Here is a 22,051-nt window from a genome sequence, read left to right as displayed (position 1 = left end):
TTAATGCAAGAACGGAGTCTGGCACATGATGTTTCTCCTGTTATTGTGATGTAAGGCACAACCCATCAATGATACAGAAAGTAAGGAACCGGAGGGTAAATTCTGAAGCACACCTTTTTCCCTAAACATAAACACAATAATGAAATGGTTCAACTCTTCATGGTCTGAAATATCCTTTCACTCCTCCAAATACACGAAGTGGAGCGGACTGAATTCTGGGCACCTTAATTACTGCAATATGATGTACATCGGTATCACCAAATGTTTCATTGTCTGCACTGGCTGCAGTGAGGGCAAATCCAGTCAACCAGATGTAGATGGAACATGAAAAACAGACATACAAACTTGTTTTAAAAGCCCTTTTTGGCTGTTGGTGGTCTCTACCCTCCCCCGTACCATGTACATATGTGGTACCATGTGTCGGCTAACACGCAAAGAATCAAGTAAGCAAAGTTCATACTGAAACAAGCGAAAACTGATTTGAAGTGTATTTTGCATGCATGGCAATATCTGCCTTTGAACCATGCCGTTTAGTTTGGTTCCTTACCATGGTAACCACTTGCCTCCATCTTCCCACCTAGTATCATGTGAATTCATAATAGCCAATTTAAATCATATTGAAATTTTTTGGCGAAGTATTCTCCCTGAACAAGATTGCTTTTATTAATTACAGAGGTTGAAGAAGTTTCTTTGGGGCCCAGAATTGTGGTTACATTCATTTTACTTGTCTAAAATTACAGCAGAATGTTTTGCACTGTACAAAATATCTCTAACAAATAATTTGTTTGGTACAATGCCTACTTGAATGGTTAGAATCCTGTATCACACTAATCAATCAGTCAAATTATTTTTCTTTGCCTTATGTAAGCTATTTTATTAATCTATTTCTTTGAGCTACCATTATCATGAAATAACTGACCTTTCCACTGCATAGGTTCTTGTTGGAAAATAGCCCTGTCAGAAGGATCACCCCAAACTCTTTGCCTTCCCCTCCTCTTTTTGCTGAATTATTTTTGTTGGCTTTAGGACTCTGAGCACCTTACCACTGCCAACCAGTGCTAAAGTACATGTGCTCTCTCCTCTAAACATGGTATAATTGATTTGCACATGTTTGGAATATTTAACTTACTTGTAAGTCCCTTGTAAAGTAGTATACAAAACACCCAGGTCCTATAAATTAAATGCTACTAGTGGGCTTGCAGCTCTGATTGTGCCCACTGTTGCAAGGTGAAAGTATTATGTGGTATGGCAGGGGTGCCTTACCATGTAATACTATCACAGTACACAAAAATGGACCCCGGGTACTCTCTCAGTACACCTTTTCTCAGTCCTGGTAGAGTGACAAAGAGCAGGCAGGCATGTGTTAAGCATTTCACATCTCCAACATGGACGATAAATATTTGACATGATTCAATAGAAATCTGACACTAATTTATAAAAATAGTTCTGTTTTTTATATATTGTTAGACACCAAAATGAAATTCATACATACAGTATAACCGGAGTTATCAATTTTCAAGCAATACATAAATCAACACTTTGCATTGTGAAAAACATTACCATTGCGGTCAATGGGAAAAACACATATATGAAATTGATACTTTAGAGGGTGAGTTCAAAGGAGCCCACTCAGAGTTAGGACCTCAGGAGTTCTGAGACCATTTCACAACAGCTAGCACAATTGTTACCTGCCTCAGAGGAGCGGGTGCAGAGATGCACTTTAGCTGTCAAATGGAGCTGTCGACTGAGCTCGCGGTATTGGAAAGGCTACCTTAGCAAAAAGGTACTTCTGGAGCGAGTTGAGCAAAATACTTGGAAGTAAAAAAGGAGCTGGCCCTGGACTAGGAGTCTCCAGACAGATCCAATCTACCCGGCTTGGGGGACTCGATACAGAGGTGCTCTTGGCTATCCGTGGTGCTGAGACGGATCTATGGCTGGAGGAGCTGGCAGGCATGTCAAGAGAGGGTAAAAACAAATGCAAGATCTTTATGATGGAGCCACAGGAGTAGTTGGTTGTTCAAGCAGATGAATCTCTTCTCTTGAAGCGTTGAATAAAGCGGGTTGTAGTATGATTGACCACCAACAAGCCTTGGACCCTGCAAGCGATCCAGTGAAGGAAATCTTCATCCAGATGACCAGGGAACGTTGTAGAAAGCAGAGCCTCGCTGAGGGTCGAGACTACAGTTCCCAGAAGCCACCTGCACAAGGACTTTGAGCAGCCACAGCGGGCAACTCTGGGTGCAAGGCTTCAAGGCCGTGGACTTTGCAGATTGTGCCTGCCGACTGTAGGGGATTATCTCCTCTAGCCCAAGGGAGTTCTAGTGAAGTCTGGAGTTTGCAGAGGGGCTCACCTTCCTTTTGGAACCGGTCTGTTCCCTTGGTTAAGTCGAAGTCCAGCAGGTGCAGGGTGGTTGCCACAGGTACAGAGCTTAGTGCCTCTCTTCGTGGAGTCCTGACTTGTCGAGGAAACGGGTCTCTTCTGGGCATCACGTCGAATCTGAGGTTCCAGTGTCTGGGGTGCCCCTTAAATCCTAGATTTAGGGGGTGTTAGTGGGTGTACGGACTAGTAGCCAATGGGCATATATATTCCTGTGGCTTATTCGCCCCAGTAGTGACAACATACTATGAATGTATGTTACTAAAACTAGTCAGAACCTGATTTTAAGGCTAAATTCAAGATGGCGAGAGCCATTCTTGACTGTACACCTCTGCTGCAACACCTTAGAGGTGTGGTCAGCCTTTGCGGAGGTGTATTTCTTCCTGCATAGATAATTTCCTGCCTACAAAAAACAGTGCCTGGGGCAAGGGAAGGCTTTCTCCTCGAGTGGGGGACAAGACCTTTGTCCAGTGGTGCCAGTGAAGCATTTGAGGCTCAACGCCGTACCGGTCTAAATCACTAGCCCATTCTGTGTGGGTGAGATGTCGCCTCCTGCTCACACTGGTCTTTGCCTCTAGGAGTGGCACACACTCGCCAGCATGAGGTCATACTTCTGTCTTGGCGGCAAACACTCGAAAAAGCCCACCTAGTCACAAGAACACTGGTTGAACTAGGTGGGCAATGTCTGAAGTACCACCTGGGTACATGCTGCTTAAACCTCAATGTCACCAGTGCGTCGGGTTAAAAAGCATGGTGTTTGATACCAAACGCAAAAGAAATCGGCCACGCCATCATGAAGCAAGATATACAGGTAATGCCCTAATGCCAGCCCAGGTATCTTATGGACTGCCTGTTACTTGCGTTAGGATTATGTTTAAAATGCTACCACAGGGCCATATATGCCTTGTTTGCACATATATGTCCACACATTTAATATAATGCACCCTGCCTCCTGGGCAATAGAATGCCTGCATTAGGGGTGTCTTACATATAGTAAATGCAGTGAGGTGACACTGTCACACATAGTGTGTGCAGTGTCGAACTTGAGCAGATGAGCTGCTCATGCAGGGCTGACATGGTAGACCTGCAGACTTCGATTTTACTCGGGTCACTTAGGGTGGCACAATAGGTGCTGCAGTGTGATACCCCTATTTCCATGCCCTGGGTACCACTGGTACCATATACTAGGGCTTTACAGGGATGTAAAAGTTCTTTGGCAATTGGATGTACCAATGTACATTTACAGTTTGAGGAAAAGAGCATTAGTGCTGGGCCTGGTTAGCAGGACTTAGCACACTTTCAGATAAAAAACTACAGCATATAGCAGCAAAAAGTGGGTGGATGACCATCCGAAAAGGGCACTTTACAACACCCACCCCTTTAAACCTGTCGTAGGCCTGCCACTGCTGTATCTGTGTGCAGTTTACTGCCACTTTGACTTGGCATTTAAAACCCTTTGCCAAGCCTTAAAGTCCCTTTTTATTACACATAAGTCACCCCTAAGGTAGGCCCTAGGTAGCCCATAGGGCTTTGTAAGTAAAAGGTAGGACATGTACTTTTGAATGTCCTGGTAGTGACAAACAGGTGAATTCGTTTTTACACTTCTGTGAGGCCTACTCCTCTCACAGATTAACATTGGGAATTCCTTAATACACCTTTAAGCTGTGAATCCTGATTAGAAAGGAGTAGTTGCATCATGTTGTAGATCTTTTGAATGGTCGTGATTAATCCTCTTTACTGGTCACGTTGGATTCAACATTAATACTTTAAAAATGCCTCTTTCCGATAGTGGCATTTCTCTACTCTTACTGCTCTGTGTGCCTGCAGCCTGTCTCCAATACACATCTGGGGTGGGTGACCACTTCACTCTGTGCATTCACCCTAGACAGCTACAAACACGGGAAGGTTGGTGTGTCTGAACACTTATCTGCATTCTGATGACTCTTCCTGGGCAGGAAGGTGGGAAGAGCTGACACAACTAAATATGTAGTGTTCTGTCCCCACACAAAGAGACAAGTATCCCCTACTGATAGTCTGGAGGCATGGCTGTGACTAAACAACCTCTATGCACATTAAAGACCCTTCTTTGAAGTCACCCCCACTTCAAAGGTACAATTGGGCATAAGTACCTGGTCTCTGACCCTACCAGGACAAGTGCACTGCTGGATCTGTGAAACTCCCTGCCAGGAAGAAGGACAGCAGTGCTGCTAAAAGTACTGCCACTCTGCTGGTCTGCTGCTCTGAAAGAACTGTGCTTCTGCTTTGATGTGCTGCCAGTTACCAGCTGCCTACTACCTTCTGTCCTGCTGAGGAAAGGCCTGCTCCCATCTCACTTGAACCCAGAATGACTCCAATGGTTTGCTGACTTGCCCTCTGTTCTGCAGTCTCAGGGTCCTCAAAGACTTCGTACAACCCTGCAACAGCACCTGGACTGTGACATTTGTGAGTCCTGCCTTGCCAAGTGGTGCCAAACCAGGCTTGGTCCCTTGGAAGTGCCTTTTCCTGTGCTGAGCCAGCAGAATCCATGCAAAGACAACTCTGCGGACATCAGAACCGACACATCTCCTTCTATGCAAGTGCTGCTCGACTACATTGCTTCGACAGACTGCTCAGCTCGACAACGACACATCGCCTGCATCACAAAGGGGTTTGTCGACGAGGCTTCAAAGACTGTGCGGTTTGGAACTGACACATCGCCTACATCCAAGAGATCGTCGAAGACTGCTCCTTCCATCCTGTTTTCTGTGTCAATGCTTCATCCATCCAAGGTACTTTTTTTAGCGGGACCAGTCCTGTAGCCGGCCTGCCCTCCATTGCGGTTGACCTGAACTTTAGATTTACCCCAAGTCTAGCCAGATGTCCCCGGTTGGTGCTTTATGATTCCAAGCACTAGAATATGATTTAATCTTTAAAAATTCATAAGTTCGGTTCTACTTATTGAATGTTTGGCGTGTTGGTCATGTATTGCCATAAAATTATTATCTATTTTACTAATACTGTGTAGAGTATTTGTGTGGTGTTTTCATTGTGGTGTTGTGTCCATATGTGTGTGTTGTACAAATACTTTACATGTTGCCTTTTTAGATACGCCTGACTGCTCTGTGCCAAGCTACCAGAGGGTAGGAACAGGTTATCTTTTAGTAGGTATCTAGTTTACCCTGACTAGGATTGTGGTCCCTACTCTGTCAGCAAGAGACCCAATGTCTAACAGTTCTTTACTGAAATTCCATAGCTTTGATGTAGCACAAACAGTAGTACAAAACACCTTTATTAACCCTAAGATTTGAAGAAGACTCCTGTAGCGGCTAATGCAGGGGCCTTCAACCTTTCCTGTAGTGAGCTACTTCTGGTCTTTGAAAACCACCATGAGCTACCACTTTATAAAAGGGTGCTTGATAAGGGAACAAAGCCCAAATTACAAACAGTGCCCCTAGAGTATCCGAGTCCTGCTCTACTTAATGTATCATGTTAATGCACTAATAATCAATTTTGTTAGATGTTTGAACCACATTGCAATAAATGACACGGCTCTAATTTTGAAAGTAAGGGCCCGAATGACCATTAGTAAAAATACATTTTGTGAGGCCCATGCAGACTTCGTGGGTATCTACAAGTAAGCATACCTCTGCAGTGATCGTCCTCAATAATGACACACAGATGAACCTACAAAGAGATTGCTTTAAGAAGCCAGGGAGGAAGGAAAGAATGGAAGAGAAATGGAGAGGGATAAATACAAAGGAAGAAGACAGGAAAAAAAGAAATTTGAGGAATTAAGGAGTATAGAAAGGAAGCGAAAGACAATGAGAGAACGAATGTAAGAAACAGAAAGAAATGGGAAAAGATAGGAAAGAAATAGAGACTGAGAGCCAGTGAAAGAAAAATATACAAAAAGAGAAAGCAAGAAATAGAGATAAAGGTTAGGAGAGATGTTGAGAATGGGAAGGAGAAAGACAAAGTGAGAACGAAAAAGAAAAAAGGAGCGTAAGAAAGATGAAGATAATAGAAGCAGAAACAAAAAGGAGAGAATAAGAGACAAACTACATGAGAGAAGGCAAAACAAAGAGAAATAAGAACAAGAAAGGAGGTAAAAATAGAAGCTGGAGAAAGAAGGAATAAAGGAAATAACAGGTGAAAGTAGAGGAGGAAAGAAAAAAGAAAGGTAGGAAAAGATAGGAGCAAGTCAGAAGCAAAATAAGAGCAAGTAAAGTACAAGTTGAGAAGGAAAGAGGAAGAAAAAGAAAAGAAAGAAGTCCTATAATGACGAGGGAGAAAGAAAGAAGATTGGAAATCACAAAAAAAGACCAGGAAACGAAAAAGCAAAGAGTGAAAGAGAAAAAAAACAGGAAAGGAGAGAATGGATTGTGGGAATGAAAGAGGGAAAGAAAAAATAGTAACAAAGAAACAAAGGAGAGAAAAGAAGAGTAGCGGAAGAAAGGAGAAAAAGGAAAGAAAAATGTTATGCTAAGACAGAAAGAACTTGAAAAAGACATGTAGAATAAAAAAGGAGACCAAGAAGTGAATTTGTTAAAGAAGTGATAAATGATGAAAGAAAGAAGAGAAAATCGCGATAGAAATAAATAGAGAAAAGAGCAAAACGGGCAGAAAAAAAGAAAAAAGGAGACGTGAAAGAAATAAAGTAGCAAAACAAAGAAAATGAAAGAGCAGAAACAAAAGAAGGTTTCAGAAGAGAGTGGGCTCAGTGTTCCTGCATTCTCAGATTCCTATGCCCCACAGAAAGCGTTGCACTGTGTTTTATAGTGCTGTCGTAGCATTTAGGCAGCTGCCTATTGTCAAACCAGCTGACAGCTAATTATCGTGTGTGAGCTACTCAGAGGCAACTTGAGAGCCACTGGTAGCTCGCGATTGACCTGTTGAAGACACCTTGACTGATATAACTCGTAAATTTGTGAGAAATTGACAGGTTAATCCTTGTGTTGCTTTGTCTCCAGTTTTGTCTGCTAGAATTGAGGACCTGGGCTATGCCTTGAAGGAGCATTTCCACATTGAAGATTTCTCGGCGGTATCCATGCCTGCCCAGGTGAGAGTGCTCATCATTTTTTGCGTCTAGTGTTTACTTCGGTCTTTTCCCAGTGTTTGCAGAAACCATCACTGCCAGCAAGATCTGTGACTATGACCACATTGCTTATATGATGTGCCATCAAATGGAAGTCACATGTAGAGTTTCTTGGTTGACTGCTCAGTCCATTGATTCAGAATAGATCGTTCCAAGAGAGAGGATTAACCCCTGGCTACAGGCTAATTCAGTTTTCTTCGTGTCAGGCAGAGGGGGAGTTCTGATGTTTCCAGTAGTATAAGGTAACCTCTGCCTATTCAGTGCATGGATAGTTTGAGGCGAGTTGTCCTTCCTCTCTATAGCATTCCGTCCTTGGTCTTTCTCCTTCCCTCACTCTCCCTCTACACAAACAAAATGTTGCTTTTTTCATAGGCATGTTTACAAATTATTTTTTTTAAATGCAAACGTGTTCTCTATCCCATACATGGGTACAGTTACGAAGTCACAGAAAATAACATTGATGAAGGCTTGTGATGATAATAAAATACCTTTCCTTCTAGCTGGATTGCCAGTTTTGTGTCACTTATAATAGTGGTTTTGTGGGAATTGGCAGGTTAACGAATTTGCATGTTTTTTTCTGTTTACTGTGTGCCATTGTCATCTATAGCTTTCAAGCCAGAAGCCTTAAAAGAATAAATTTGTCTTTAGACATGCAGCCTCATTTGGATTCATCCCAGCAAGATCTGATTGTGAAGTGGACTGATACTCCCATCAGCACCTCTATACTGTACGATATAAGGCAAGCCACAAGTATCAATCAGTTCAGGATGGTGAGGCTGCTCCATGGCTACTTCCGATATGAGCTTGTGTAGAGTTGTGTCTCATTAGATACGGGGATCACATCAGCCAGCGTTAGCCAAATCACTTCAAGGAAATACGTTACCTGTAACTCCAGTTCTCAGCAATGGCATCTATCGTAGATTCACATGCTTGAATATTTCCTGTTTAGCTGAGAATCCTTGGTATATATATATTTTTTTTTACAGCAATAAAAAGTGCTAAAATGGCATAGGTCTATCAGTTCTTATTTATAGTACATCTCCTCATCTGAAACAACCCAGCCTTCAGCAATAGGGTACATTTGTTTAGCTCTCCACTTCCCCAACAGGTCTCCATCACTTTGACTTTATAGTAAATGTGAAGGATATGGAGCTTTACGTAGTGAATTTATCAAAAGAGTGGAGAGAGGACTGTGCAATTCTATGCAGAACAAGAGCTACAAGTAAGTAACTAATTTCGTCTCCAGTATTGGTGTTTCATCCATTCACATACTTGAAACAGAATAGCAAGCAGTAGCATAAATAATGAATAAATAAGGCACATCTTTACTGAAACAGGTTGCATAGTACTGCGTGACGTAGCGAAGAATCTGCTGGTGTGTTATTGCCCAGGCATTAGTGTTTGGTGAAAGTGTATCAGCATTTCCACAAAGCTACTCAATATGTATCGAAAGAGGTACCCCACCCACCACCCGCAAAATACGGCTGTAGTAAACGGGCGTCTAGTGGAACAGACCGTCACCCTTCCTCATTGGGGGTACTTGGCTTTTTGGTGACACTATGCAATGCAAACCAATAGGGGACTGCGCCTGCCTGGTCAGCTGAACTAAATGAGTAGCTGGTCTGGAATTCTTATGTACTTAGTTATGTATTTGTACATTTAAGCTACCCACTTATGTCCAAACAAGGGTAGTGTTCTATCAGCTGCTGATGAAGGATTGGAAAAAAGGAACTGAGTATTACCAGATTATTCAGATAATCTCTGAAGGTACCTTGGGCACAAACCCTGGATTGCTGCTTAAATAACTGTCATTTGTGAAATGTAAGCACAGTTCTGCTATTCCATCAGCTGTAAGCTCATTCACCCATCTTGCCGGAAGCATGGCTGTTTTCTAGGACAGATGGTTGAGATCCGCCCTTTGGGTTTGAACGGCGATACCGCTTAGTTGACTTAGCACAGTGTTCAGTTCCACTGGCAAAGGAGGGTGCCATACCGGGCACCAGGCTCTGAACAGCTTTTTCAAGAATTGTTTGACAATCCATTGTGAGAAAAGGGATCATCGCTTTACCTTCTGAACCTGAAATTGCAGCCAAGAGCACCTTAACTGATGAGTACTTAAGGCTATCCTTGGCCAATTGAAGGAAATCTAGGTTCAGATGTGATTCCATGGAGAGAACATTTCTGTTCTTTACTCTTGTCCCATATACAGAAATGCCTCCAGATGTCATTGTATGTCTTCATTCTGAAGCTTATATCAGCATTGCTTATCAATCTGTGGACATGTCCAGCTTCTCAAACTCGAGTGGTCAGGAACCAGGCTGTTGGACTGAGCGACTTCAAGTCGTGGTGTAGGATCCTGTTGTTTCTGCTGAGAAGCACTGAATGAATAGTCAGTGGTAATGGCTGGTACTGGGACTGTCTAATCAGGTTGGTGTACTAAGATTGCTAAGGCCACAAGAGTCAGCGAACATTGTTCCATTTAGGTTTTAATCAGCACCTTGTAAATGAAGGGAAACAGTAGAAAGGCATATGTAATGCTGTTCAGCTATGTCCTTGAGAAGGACTTGTCCCTGGAGCCCTGCTGCGCTTATCTGCTTGTATAGTACAGGCATTTATTGTTCTGCCAGGTGGCGAATAGGTCCATGATTGGATGGCCCTACTTCTTGAAGATTTGTTGTAGCTGCTCGATTAGGCTCTCCTTCGTGGCTATCCAGTACAGCAGTGGGGAGCATCTGCCTGCTCATTCTATACCCGTGGCAGGTGTTTCTCAGAGATGTCTACTTGATGTGCAATTGCCTAGTCCTGTAGACTTTGGTCCTCCTCCAATAGGATGTGAGACTTCGCACCTCCCTGTTTTGCTATGTAGTACATGGAGGTTGTTTTATCGGTTCAGATCAGCATGATTTGGCTTGCCCGTCATGGTAGGAACACATGCAGGCCCAATCCAATGACCTATAACTCCAAGATTTTGATGTAAACATATTTATCTACCTGAACTACATACCACTTGTTGATAGTCCTTGCAAGTGAGCTCTCCAACCTTCCAAGGAGGAATCTGCTGTCATAACAATCCTGTTTTCCGCAGGTTGGAAGCAGAGGCCTGCTCAGGGGTGTCTAAAAACTTCCACCATAGCAGATCCTGCTTGAGGTTATAATTCCACCACACTGTTCCATGAACCAGGCAACTGCTGCCGCTGGACATTTGGCACCGGCTGGATTGGCCACATCGGTAGTTAACTAAAGGTAATGAGGCCTATGCAAGATGACTTCAGACACATTAGCGACTTGTTTGTGGCTAATATACTAAGCTCTAAACCGTGTTGTTGGAAAGGTTGAAAATGTTTGCGCACTGAGTTTCAGTACCAGCCGATATAAAAACAACAAAGCATGGAAGTGGGCGTTGTCATCTGGGTGAATCGGTCTTCTGAGCAGTTTTCTCCCCTCCTTGGGTAGACAAAAGTCCTTTAACTCTTCAACCTGGTGCTCGCACTCCTCCTCTGGCTGCTATTCTGGACCTTCATCATCTTCAGTGTCCTAATCTGTGTCCTTCCTGGCCCATATCCAGCATAATGGGACGTACATAGTGTGGCGTTGTAGGTGGTGCACTTGGTTCATGAGGGTGTGCCATGGATGGTTGAGGCAGATGTGGGTTATGCAGCATAAGAGGAGGTTCCTGAGATGGCACCTGCGGAACTTAGAAATGGTGTGGGTGAGGGATTAGCTTCTGGAAAGTCTTCATCATTTAATACAAAATTCATTCATCATTCATTAAATATTTTTTTTCAACAGCAGCACAATACCGTGTGTAGCAGCAAATAGCCTCTGCCTCTAAATCATTTATTAACCACCCACAGTCAAAAATTAATCTCGGCAATCTCTAAGTTGGGTAATGTAGCTAGTGCATTCTCAGTAATAAAGTACCTTGGTATACCCTTTCACCTTCAAGCTCTCTGTGCTGGACTGAAATGCAAGTTCATTTATAATCAATGCAAAATTTTAGCAATTTTCTAGTTGTATCTCAGTATATAACTAGTCCATACAATAAAATTATTCACCACCCTTACTACATGCATTTTGAATACCCATATGCTCAACTATGCAGAGCCAACAGGTAAAAACAAGAACAAAGGCTCAGTCAAATTTTAAAACCCTCTCTTATATATTTTAACTATCCTGGACAAACTAATCCTATGCTCTTTGAAGCCGTTATCAATGTGCTATGTGTCTGAGTGAGGTTGTCAAGTGCATGCAGTCTATTCCTAGGAGTCACCAGAGAACACCCGAGAAGGCCAAAGAACCCTAGTGTGATATTGTTTGCTGTCCAGAATGTCTAAGTTTCTTCCTGTGACGCCTCAGCTAAAATGCCTCTCTCTTTTTGCTCCACAGGAACCTGTCACGCTTCTAGGACAGATCGGTTGCGACAGCAATGGAAAGCTGAATGCCAAGTCTGTTGTCTTGGAGGGTGACCAGGAACACTCTTCAGGCATGCAGGTTCCAGTAGACCTGTCTGAGCTGAAGGAGTTCTCCCTGTTCCCGGGCCAGGTGAGTGACTCCTTGGGGCTGTGACACTGAACTGGAACTGAATCATCCGTTGTGGAATGCAGGGATGATGCCTCTGTCTCTTAGGTTTGAAGTTCTAATTTCCTGCAAAACATCCAAAGAGAACTTTGGAATATTGAGTTTACCACCCTTGGATTTATTTTTTATAGATTTAGAAATGTTTAGAATGAACCTCTGCCTTCCCGCATATGAATGTGGATGTAAAGCATCAACATATATTCCAATCTTAGTTTGACAATGGTGGCTTTATGCAGCGTCATCAATCACACAGGACCTTTCTTGGCAGTTCAGGCTGGACTGTTCCTATTGGAGTAGAGCCAAAATTGATTATTTGCATATGGCTGGGTCTAACCTGAGGTGACAAAGTGGGCAAAAGACAAGTGGGTTCAAATGCTGCCCGAGCGATTGCCAGTGGTTAGCATTCCTCTCATCACCTTTAGTGTAAGCCATGCTAGGAGAGATACTGTAGTGGCTTTTCTGCTTTTTTGTGAGGGCATAGAAGTACGAACTCTTCCAAACAAAAAACTACTGTTTCTATGTTTTAAGTGGAAAATTATTTTTTGTAGAGTGTTTCTTCTACATACTCTTTCTGGGCAAGATAGTGATTTTTCTGGCAATGGGAAAAAGTTTTCCTTCAAAATACTCTCTTGGTCTAAGGACTTTGCTGAGGTGCGAGGATGTTTCTTCTTTTATAGATCTAATTCTTGAGGAATAAGGAAGCAGAAACTCATATTTGTAAAAGGCAAGCTATTTTCAGCTGCAGTACTTCAGACAGCAAAGGTCATTTTCTCATCAGGGTTTCACCCGTTCCCTAATGCGTCTGTCAGTCGCCTCTAGGAATGATTAAAAAATACATCTTTCGACCCAGAGTTACAAACTTAAGTCATTGATATGCCTATCTATGTTGACGAAGCGTTAGAGAGCGTTAAAGCAAAAACTAAGATGGCCCATCTTTCACCTCAATACAGAACAAAATAGGCCACTCTTTTCATGGCTCGAGATTAGACTGCAGTCGGTCTTTCCTAGCAGCTACCGTACTTGCAATAAAACAAACAATAGACTTTCTGTTAGGGATACACAATTATGTAATATACACCAATTATTTAAACCTGTTCAAGCAACAGGAACAAATTGTGCTAGTTCAAATCGCAAGACATTGAAAAATGACACTTTGTTTTCTATCCATGCTGTCGTTTTTGCCACTTCCCTGGTGGCGTGGGGTTTCTGCTACCTTCAAAGACTAGAAAGCTAACCCACACAGAACAGTATGTGCCTGATATAGTTCTATCAGGAATGGGTACACCTTGGAGTTTTGTAAAAGAAGAACAAATCCTCAAGCACCAAACTGATCCCACCCCAACACAGCAACTCCGCTTATACAAGCCGAAAAGGAAAACAAAATCTTGTTTGTTATGCACAGAAGAGCAATAGAAAGTCTTTTACAACCAGCTACGTTCATGCTTAACCCTGCCAAAGTACTGAAAGTACAAAAGATTTTCAATTCATGGCCCTCATTACCAGATCCGAGAGCTACCAGTTGGACTTCAATCTGCACCAATAGTATTTACCAAGTGCTTCGCACCAGTGGCTGGCCATCTGTTAAGGACTGTTTCATACAGCGAAGTTTCACACAGAGGCTACCTGTTAAATTCTCCTTTGTCATGTTTCGTCTAGCTATGCAGACTCTAGACTAGGGCATCGCTGTGCCTGCTACAAAAATTTAAAGAATCTGGGAAGCAAGTCTCCTTCACCTTTGAACGTGTGTCTACATTACACCTGACCTCCAAGCACTTCACGGGCTACCTGTGTCCTGGTGTTCCGCCTTTAAGGCATTCTACAATGCGCCAAACACTAATCATAGCACTGGGCGAACTTTCATTGGCGGAAAGCTGCAAAGATAATCAAAACATTATCCTTAAATCTAGACTGGACGTTCAGTTTTCAGTCCCTCCATGCAAGAAGGCAATCATCTGTGGGCCTCCTTCCTCATACAGTCAGCAAAACTACGAAACTCTCAGAGAAGATAAACATCCAGGAAGGCAATATAGACCTTCCCAACATATTCTGAATTGCAGTGACCGAGATGGAACTATTCACCATCACAGGAAGGATATGGATGGTGCTAGACTTGGAATGAAGCAGCCCTTAGAAATGGAACCAAATCTGTCCAAAGGAAGGTAGGCATGTCTGCATGCACAGGTATCACTCACTGTTCTTCGCTGTGTTCCATGAATAATCGAAGCCGCAGTTTAATAAAAGCCACTCATACATCCTCCATGCTTGCATTCCTGCATCATTCCAACCACTCACATCAACACTTATGAATCCTTTTGTTCACTCATTTTCAAACCACTATATGCCCAGTGGAAGGGATATAACACAGTAAGAGCGCAACTCTGGTCATCACGCACAACACTCACATTTCAAGCTTAGGTCATGCTACCAACTCACGCCCCTCCACCAAACACAACCTATGAAGTAGTGAGCTACATGTATATCAAAGTACTCGGTCTCCTCTTTGGGGGACATGAAGCCCTATATAAAGGTAACTGCTATACAAAACAACTGGATGTTTCCATTCCTGAAGGATTGCTTTCTGAAAGCCTTGTCCATCCAAGCAGTCCAGAAAGCAACTGTTGCTACTTGGACATTGAAACCAAAGCTCGGACCAACACTGGAACAGTCCTCTCTAAGGACAGCACAAGATCTGAGCTTCCTGTCCTGGGGAGAGGAGGGGGGAGAATAGCAACAGCAAAAGGGAAGGTTTAGCCTAAATAGTACTCCTGAGGCGGAAGCCGGGAGCAGAACCTTTTTAAAAATTTTGAGTGTCACTTGTTAATTGTACTTTGTTTTAAAACCTACCTTCATTTGTGCACTTGCAGCCTAGTATCCTCCCCTGATTTCGCTGCACAGCGGACTTGACGCTGAGAGCGGACCTGGGACATACAACTTTCTCGGACGCCATTGCCGGCGTGCACCGAGGCCACGCCCCTTCCAGGCCACGCCCCCCGCATCGGTATAAAGGCGCTGATTACTAGCGCGCTTTAGAAACAGTACTCCTGAGGCGGAAGCCGGGAGCAGAACCTTTGAGGCCACGCCCCCCCAGTGCTCCCTTTCCACCAATAAATATGTGCCTTTGGCGGAAGCGCAGCGGACGAGCGCAGCGGGCGCGCCGGCAGCGCGCCAAAGGCGCGCCTAAGGCAAGCCCGTCTGTGCCCGTCCGCGCCAGGACAGGCCTAGGGCCTGCCACCCTGGACCGTCCCGATCATGCTAGTCTGTCATACTCTAGGGACTCCCTGCTTCGACTGAACCAACCCCTACAGCCTTCCTGTACCAACTCCCTCACAGGTGAGAGCCTGTGCACTCACTGTCATAACTGTCCTTTCAAATTCACCCCTGCTGTGAAGAACCAACTCCCACCGATAATCATTAAAATGGGCCTGTTAAATTGTCGATCCTTACCCAAGCACACCCAGGAAATACATATGTTACTAGAAGGAGAAATTCGGGATCCTATTTCTCACAGAAACATGGCTCAGACCAGAATCGGACTTCGACATTGCCCAGGCCCTACCTCAGGATCTTTCACTTCAGCATCTAGACCGAGCAAAGGGTAAGGGAGGAGGTATCGCGATTATTTATAATAATCAATTCACATGTCGTTTTCACGACAGCCCCCTATCGAACTGTGAAAATATACATTTCACCATCCAACTGTCCCCTTGTAACTCCCTTTCAGGAGTCCTCATCTATCGCCCACCAGGGCCTTTAGGCCAATTTTGTAGCTCTCTACTAGAATTTTCAACTGCTCTCTCGAGCACTTCATCTAACATGATTATTCTAGGAGACCTCAACATTCATTTTGATAGGGACAATGACGATACTGCAGTAGAACTACTGGCAGATTTAGCAACTCTCCAGCTCCAACTCCAGAACAACCAACCCACACATAGGCTTGGACATCTTCTTGACCCTATCATATGTAACATCGACGATCTTAAAACCAACGCACCGATCCCTCTGCCATGGTCGGACCACTTACTCATCCCCTTCAGATGGGAAATACCTAACATCTCCCCCCCAACAAGCCCTCTGTCGCTCCCTCGCGTCCCTGGGCCAAACTAGACATTGAAAAATGGAAACTAGTTTTAGAACGTCGTAAACCAATCCACGAATTAGACCCTATAAGAGCTGACACAAATTTTTCCTCTTGGATCGAAAACTCCCTTAATACGATCCTTCCAAAAAAACCACATCTTACCACCCGTAAAAAAACCCCAGCCCCTTGGTTTACACAGGAGACCCGCCACCTAAAAAAAACTCTGTAAAAAAGCTGAAAGAGTGTGGCGGAAAGACTTCGACCCTGAACGTAAGAAAGATTACAGACTGTCCATTACTGCGTACAAAAAAGCCTTGAAAAATGCACAAACCATCTTTTTCCAAGAAAAAATTAGTGCGGCATCCTGTTCATCAAGGGAGACCTTTCAAATCGTCAAACAACTCTTAAAAACATCAGAACCGTCAGGATCGGTCGATCCCTCAGATAATCAATGTGACAAACTGGCCAAATTTTTTGACCAAAAAATCCAAAATATCTTACAAAACCTCCCCCCCCCTTTCCAACACGGATCATCTTCCTGTCACGGCAAAACAGATCAACGTGCCTAACACAGGACTTGAATCATTTACCCTCTTAAGCCCCGACACTCTGGCGCCGATTCTCCAATCACTCAAAAGTGGCTCACCTTCAGATCCTGCCCCAGTAAAAATCTTACAACTTGTAACACCAACTATCCTCGAACCATTGGTAAACGTAATCAATTCCTCTCTGATTAATGGTACGGTCCCCCCTAGCTGGAAAAAGGCGAAGGTTAGGGCTCTACTAAAAAAAACAAATTTGGATCCCCTCAACCTTTCTAACTTCAGGCCAATCTCCCTCCTCCCCTGCATTAGCAAGATAACTGAAAAATTTATAAACTCTCAGCTATCCAACTATCTCGAGACTAATGAACTACTCAAATCCTCACAGACAGGCTTCCGTCCGGGTCAGGGCACTGAAACCACGATGCTGACCGTGGTTGAGGAGGCCAGGAAGATCCTGGATACAGGAGGATCAGTGGCAGTGATCCTCCTAGACCTAAGCGCGGCCTTCGATACGGTCAACCATCAGATCCTGGCCCAGCGACTCCGCGACCTTGGGATTTCTGGCCTCGCCTTATGGCTAAAATCATTTCTGCAAGACCGTTCATTCCAGGTCATAGAGGGCAACTACTCATCCAAGGAAACCCCTGTACGTTGTGGAGTGCCTCAGGGCTCTTCTCTGAGCCCTACACTCTTTAACGTATATATGTCCCCCTTGGAACAGATAGTCACCCCACACGGCATAAAACTTTTAACATACGCAGATGATACACAGCTGGTGGTTTCCCTCACCCAGCATAAAAATCCCAACGTAGACCTCTATTCCTGCCTGACTGACATTGTTAGCTGGATGGACAGATCCCACTTAAAGCTTAACGGCGATAAAACGGAGATCATGGTGATGGGAAATCAAGCCCACCTCCTCACAGACTCCCTCTGGCCTCCCTGCATGGGTAAACCTCCAACCCCCAAGCCAGAGATTAAAAGCCTCGGTCTATGGCTGGATAAAAACCTCACCATGCAAACCCAAGCAAGAAAAACTGCCGGAGTCTGCTTTGGTCTTCTGCGATCCACCAGAAAATTCTTACCTTTACTCCCTTTCCAATCAAGGAAACTTCTGATACAGGGTCTCATCCTATCAAGGCTGGACTACGGCAATGCCCTCTACCTTGGTGCACCTGTAAAAGTCACAACTAAACTTCAGGTAGTTCAAAATGCTGCCGCCAGGATTCTGACCAACACTGGGAACCGTTGCTCAGCCAAACCAGCCATGCGAGCACTACACTGGCTACCCATCACAGAAAGAGTGCAGTTCAAGTCACTCTGCCTTACACATAAAATTTTGAATGGCAAAGCCCCTCCCATACTAAGAGATTTAGTTATTCCCTACAACACCTCCAGACCTCTCCGATCATCCAATGCCAACCTTACTAAATTACCCAAGATCTTTCGAGCACGTTCGGGAGGACGACCCTTTTCTTATAATGCCTCAAAGATGTGGAACTCCCTCCCTCCTGACCTCCGCGCCCAACCTAATCTCCTGGTATTTCGAAAATCCTTAAAGACATGGCTGTTCCCGTAAACTTTCTTCCCTCTTTCTCCATCAGTACTTGTTCAGAGCTGGGACGCTTACGGGCAGCTATGCGCTTTAGAAATCCGATAACATTAACATTAACATATCAAAACTTCATAATTCAGACGCAAGCAGGTTAGTTCAGTCAGATCACTTCTGGGACCCTCTTTTGCATTCTATTCGTCCCCTTTCGGGGTCTGCAAGTAAAACTGATTGAAAAACTGTCTTGACAGTTGACACTGACAGGTGAGCACAGGGTGGGGCACTAGGCCTCGCTTTACAGAAACCAGATCCATTCATCATGCACACCACAGACCTTTCCTTAGAGGGCTAGAGTGCTCGGCACAGTCAATTAACTATAAGGTATGCATAGTCCACTCAATAAAAGAGTCTCTATGTCTGTGTCCTTGAGGTCAGTGTGATTCTTTTAGTGGTGCAAGCATTCAGCCAACTTTGCAAGAATCTGCAGTTAAATCAGAATAGAAAATATGTCAGGCTTAAACATCACCAAACAGTATGTGGGGATGGGCTTCAGGCAACCAGATCTCGCTAGAAGCCTAATACCGGCCAGAAAAACTAAACCCACTTGTGGACATCCCGACCAGGACAACCAAATTAAACCACAAGTTGGAAATGGTCTACAAGGAATTGTGCTTCGTTTTTCAGAAATTGTGCTGCCAGTGCTACACTTATGCAAGTTGTTGCAAATAAGTGCTGCCAGTGCTACACTTATTTGCAACAACTTGTTTTGCATTTTGCAGCACCAAAGCAGCAATAGGGGAGTGTTTTAGTTCTTTTGAACGATATATAAGCATACACTTTCCCCCAGTAGCCTTTGAAAATTAGAGAATTGAGCAAAATGATGAAGTAACTGTGCAGGATACTTATGGCCCCTGTATAAGCGATGCCGTTGTGGTACACGCATCTCCACAAACACTCTGGAGCCAAAGCTTCCAACTTTTGTGTTCACCCAACTATTCTGACCAAAAACAAAGGCAGGGTATGTCACCCCAATACAGATAAATTCCACCTGACAGCTTGGCTGCTGACCAGCCTGGGAATCTCCAAATTTAAATTACTGAGGAAAGCAGAAAATATTTTTGGTGGCTGTAGCATCACCCAACATTAGATTCACAATCTTAAACAGAAAATAATATTCTGCGCTTGCTGAAAACTTGCCTTTTTTTGCATTTAGTAAAATCAGGTCTTAGATTTCCATGTGTCAGCGTGCATTTGGCTGCAGTTTCAACATATAGAAGGTGTCAGCATCAAGCATCTTCGTTTTCTCGTTGTTTCATTGAACAATTAAGAGAAAGTTAATAAGAAATGTTCTGCCTTCAGCAAACAAACATGAAAGTAGTACTGTACTTGCTTATTTTGATTCCCTTCTTTGCACAGGTTAATAAGAATATGTATTTACAGTTGTTCTTCTTCTACTAGACTCTGTATGGGCTCGAGGGTGGATGGGGCATTATATTTTCCTCTTCGTTTTAAATAAAATCTTAGATTTCCTCGTCACTATAGCTAGGTATATTATGCAAGTTTTAAGCCTAGAAAGGACATTGGCCTTATGTCTGGCTGACTAGAGGTATAAGGATCTGAAGATATCTGCACAAGACAAGGCCATTAAAGTCTTACTTCCAATTTTAGTGCTCATTCCACTCTTGGAGCTATCAGTCACGGAGGCTACCATTGTAGTCTTCAATCAGCGGGCCTTTGTGGAGTAAGAGACTGGCTTGGAGGATCCTAAAATAGTGCAAACTTTGGTGAAGAACAAAGGGAAGAAGTACCAGAAATGTACTTTTGAAGACGGGTGACAACACAAAGATATGGAGAGGACTGGAAATAAGGATAGAGGATGAATCAGTAGTCTAGGGGCTAGCTGAAATGTAAAATGTAGCACAATAAGGTGTAAGTGCAGCAAAGGGCTCTGACGTCTCAGACCCTTCTACAAGAAAGGAAATGCACAACAGGGATATAAATTTAAAGGGTAAATCTCTAAAGGAGAGTGAAGAATTTGAAAATTAGATGGACAAAAATGAGAGAATAATGCAGACGTTGCAGGTTGAAAAATATCTGGGAAGGTTAGGTCTTTTAGGGCTGAAGCTCTTCATGAGATGGCAGATGAAACGGCCCCTACCCAAGGAAACTTAGTTGAAGTGGGGAAGGTAAGTTGCAATAGTAGAGTGAGTGGTGTTAATAATTCTGTAAAAGAAGCCTTTAGAGAAAATAGTTGAGAGAAAATTGGTCAATGTGGAAGCAGAGCAATTAAGGGGATCCAGGTTCTGTTCCAGACACCAAAAAAGCCAGGTTTTCCAGGCATAACTATAGGCATGTCCAGTTCCTGCAGCCCAGAATTAATCTACCATATCTGCAGTGATTCCCAAAGGTTCCCACCATCTTTAAGATCGCCAAAACTTTTTCGACCCTGAAGATGCCCCTTTAATATAAGGTAGTGCGGGAGACCTTCTGGGTCTGATCGAAGTGAGTCGAAGAGGGGGAAGGAGGTGAGATAACTGGTCAGTTCCAAGATATTGGGAGACCAAACCTAAGAGACCAGGGTGGGTATTTAGAACCACACGACGAAGAGAGGACTCTGGGATGAACAGCAAAGGTGAAAAAGTATAATGGTGGGAAAGGGACCAGTCCTGAAGAAAAGCATATGTCGACCAAGCTTCGGGGTCTAGGTGCCAACTCATGAAATTAGGAAATTGACAATTTAGCTGAGAGCAAAAGAGATCTAGGTCCAGAGGTTTCCAAAGGAGGATGAGACAATGGGAGCTATTCAGGTTCAAGTCTCGAAGATGTCTGTAGAACCAGTCTGCAGTGGATTTGAAGAGGCTCATGAGATACTCTGCTACCAATTTTAGATCTTTCTAGTGACTTTTGGGAACACTGCCTCTGTAACAGAATCGTTTAGACCTGGTGCCCCCAAACTTACTGACATACTTTCCTACAGACGGAGTGTTAATTTGAAGGAGGATGCAGCAGTGACATTTCTGGTGGGATAGACTCTTCATGGCAAAGGTACCCGCAGGAGTTCTAAGGCATGTAATGTTATGTTATTTAGGGTATTTGTACACAGCACTACTCTCACTCAGTAAAGGATCTCTTGGTGCTGGCACTCGGGTGAAAACTTAGATATTGGACCTATTGATGTGGAGCCCTCCACCCGGACCACAATGGACATAATTTGACATTGACACCCATATGGACCTGTCTGCTATCCGAGTTAGCCAAACATTGCTTTGCTGCTCCAGGCCTCTCTGAGCAGCCACCAGTGGAGTTCTGAATGAGATTTAGTGTCTAACAAGATGTGGTCTGAACAGAAATGACCATGATTAAGATGCAATATCTTCTAGCGTTGAAGAGCATCATAATGTAGAGGAGGCAGGAATACGGCATGACCGGCGGCAGCCAAAAGACAGATGAGATAGGTTATCAGTCTTAATGCAAGCTTGTGGGCAAAGAGGGTGGATTTTAACTCCTTCATAAGAGATCTCATTGTGCGCTCTGAAATTCCCAGGCAAGAAACTGTTTGATGAACCCCAGGAAGTCTGTCAGCTGGGAAGGAGTGCACTACGACTTCTGAAAGTTGGCGAGTGCTTGGAAGGGAATTTCCCCTGCTCAACGTATGGGGAATGTACAGAAGCCCGGATTGAACCAAGCGCACGTGAAACTGGTATTGCGACTTTTTGTTCCCCATTCAAACATGCAAATCTTGCATCTGTTGTGAGAAAGTGGTTCTGTATATACTGTTCCTTAATAGGTACAGGGTGTACAGAGTCCACAGTCCCCCAGGGTTTGACAGAGGTTAAAGTTAGGC

At 43.8% G+C, this 22,051-nt stretch overlaps 1 protein-coding gene across 1 annotated transcript in view; it reads left to right on the top strand.

Moving 5' to 3' along the window:
• The window catches only part of POLA2 (DNA polymerase alpha 2, accessory subunit), a 284,968-nt gene that overhangs the window by 70,389 nt on the left and 192,528 nt on the right, over nt 1–22,051 (top strand). Inside the window, exons 7-8 of the mRNA XM_085625754.1 lie at nt 7,327–7,415; nt 11,838–11,993. Coding sequence (XP_085481880.1) covers nt 7,327–7,415; nt 11,838–11,993 — 245 coding nt within the window. The remainder of the gene's footprint in view (nt 1–7,326; nt 7,416–11,837; nt 11,994–22,051) is intronic.

The sequence above is a fragment of the Triturus cristatus genome, chromosome 9 (genome assembly GCF_964204655.1).
Source record: "Triturus cristatus chromosome 9, aTriCri1.1, whole genome shotgun sequence".
Taxonomy (NCBI): Eukaryota; Metazoa; Chordata; class Amphibia; order Caudata; family Salamandridae; genus Triturus; species Triturus cristatus.
This window is presented reverse-complemented; position numbering and strand designations above follow the sequence as displayed.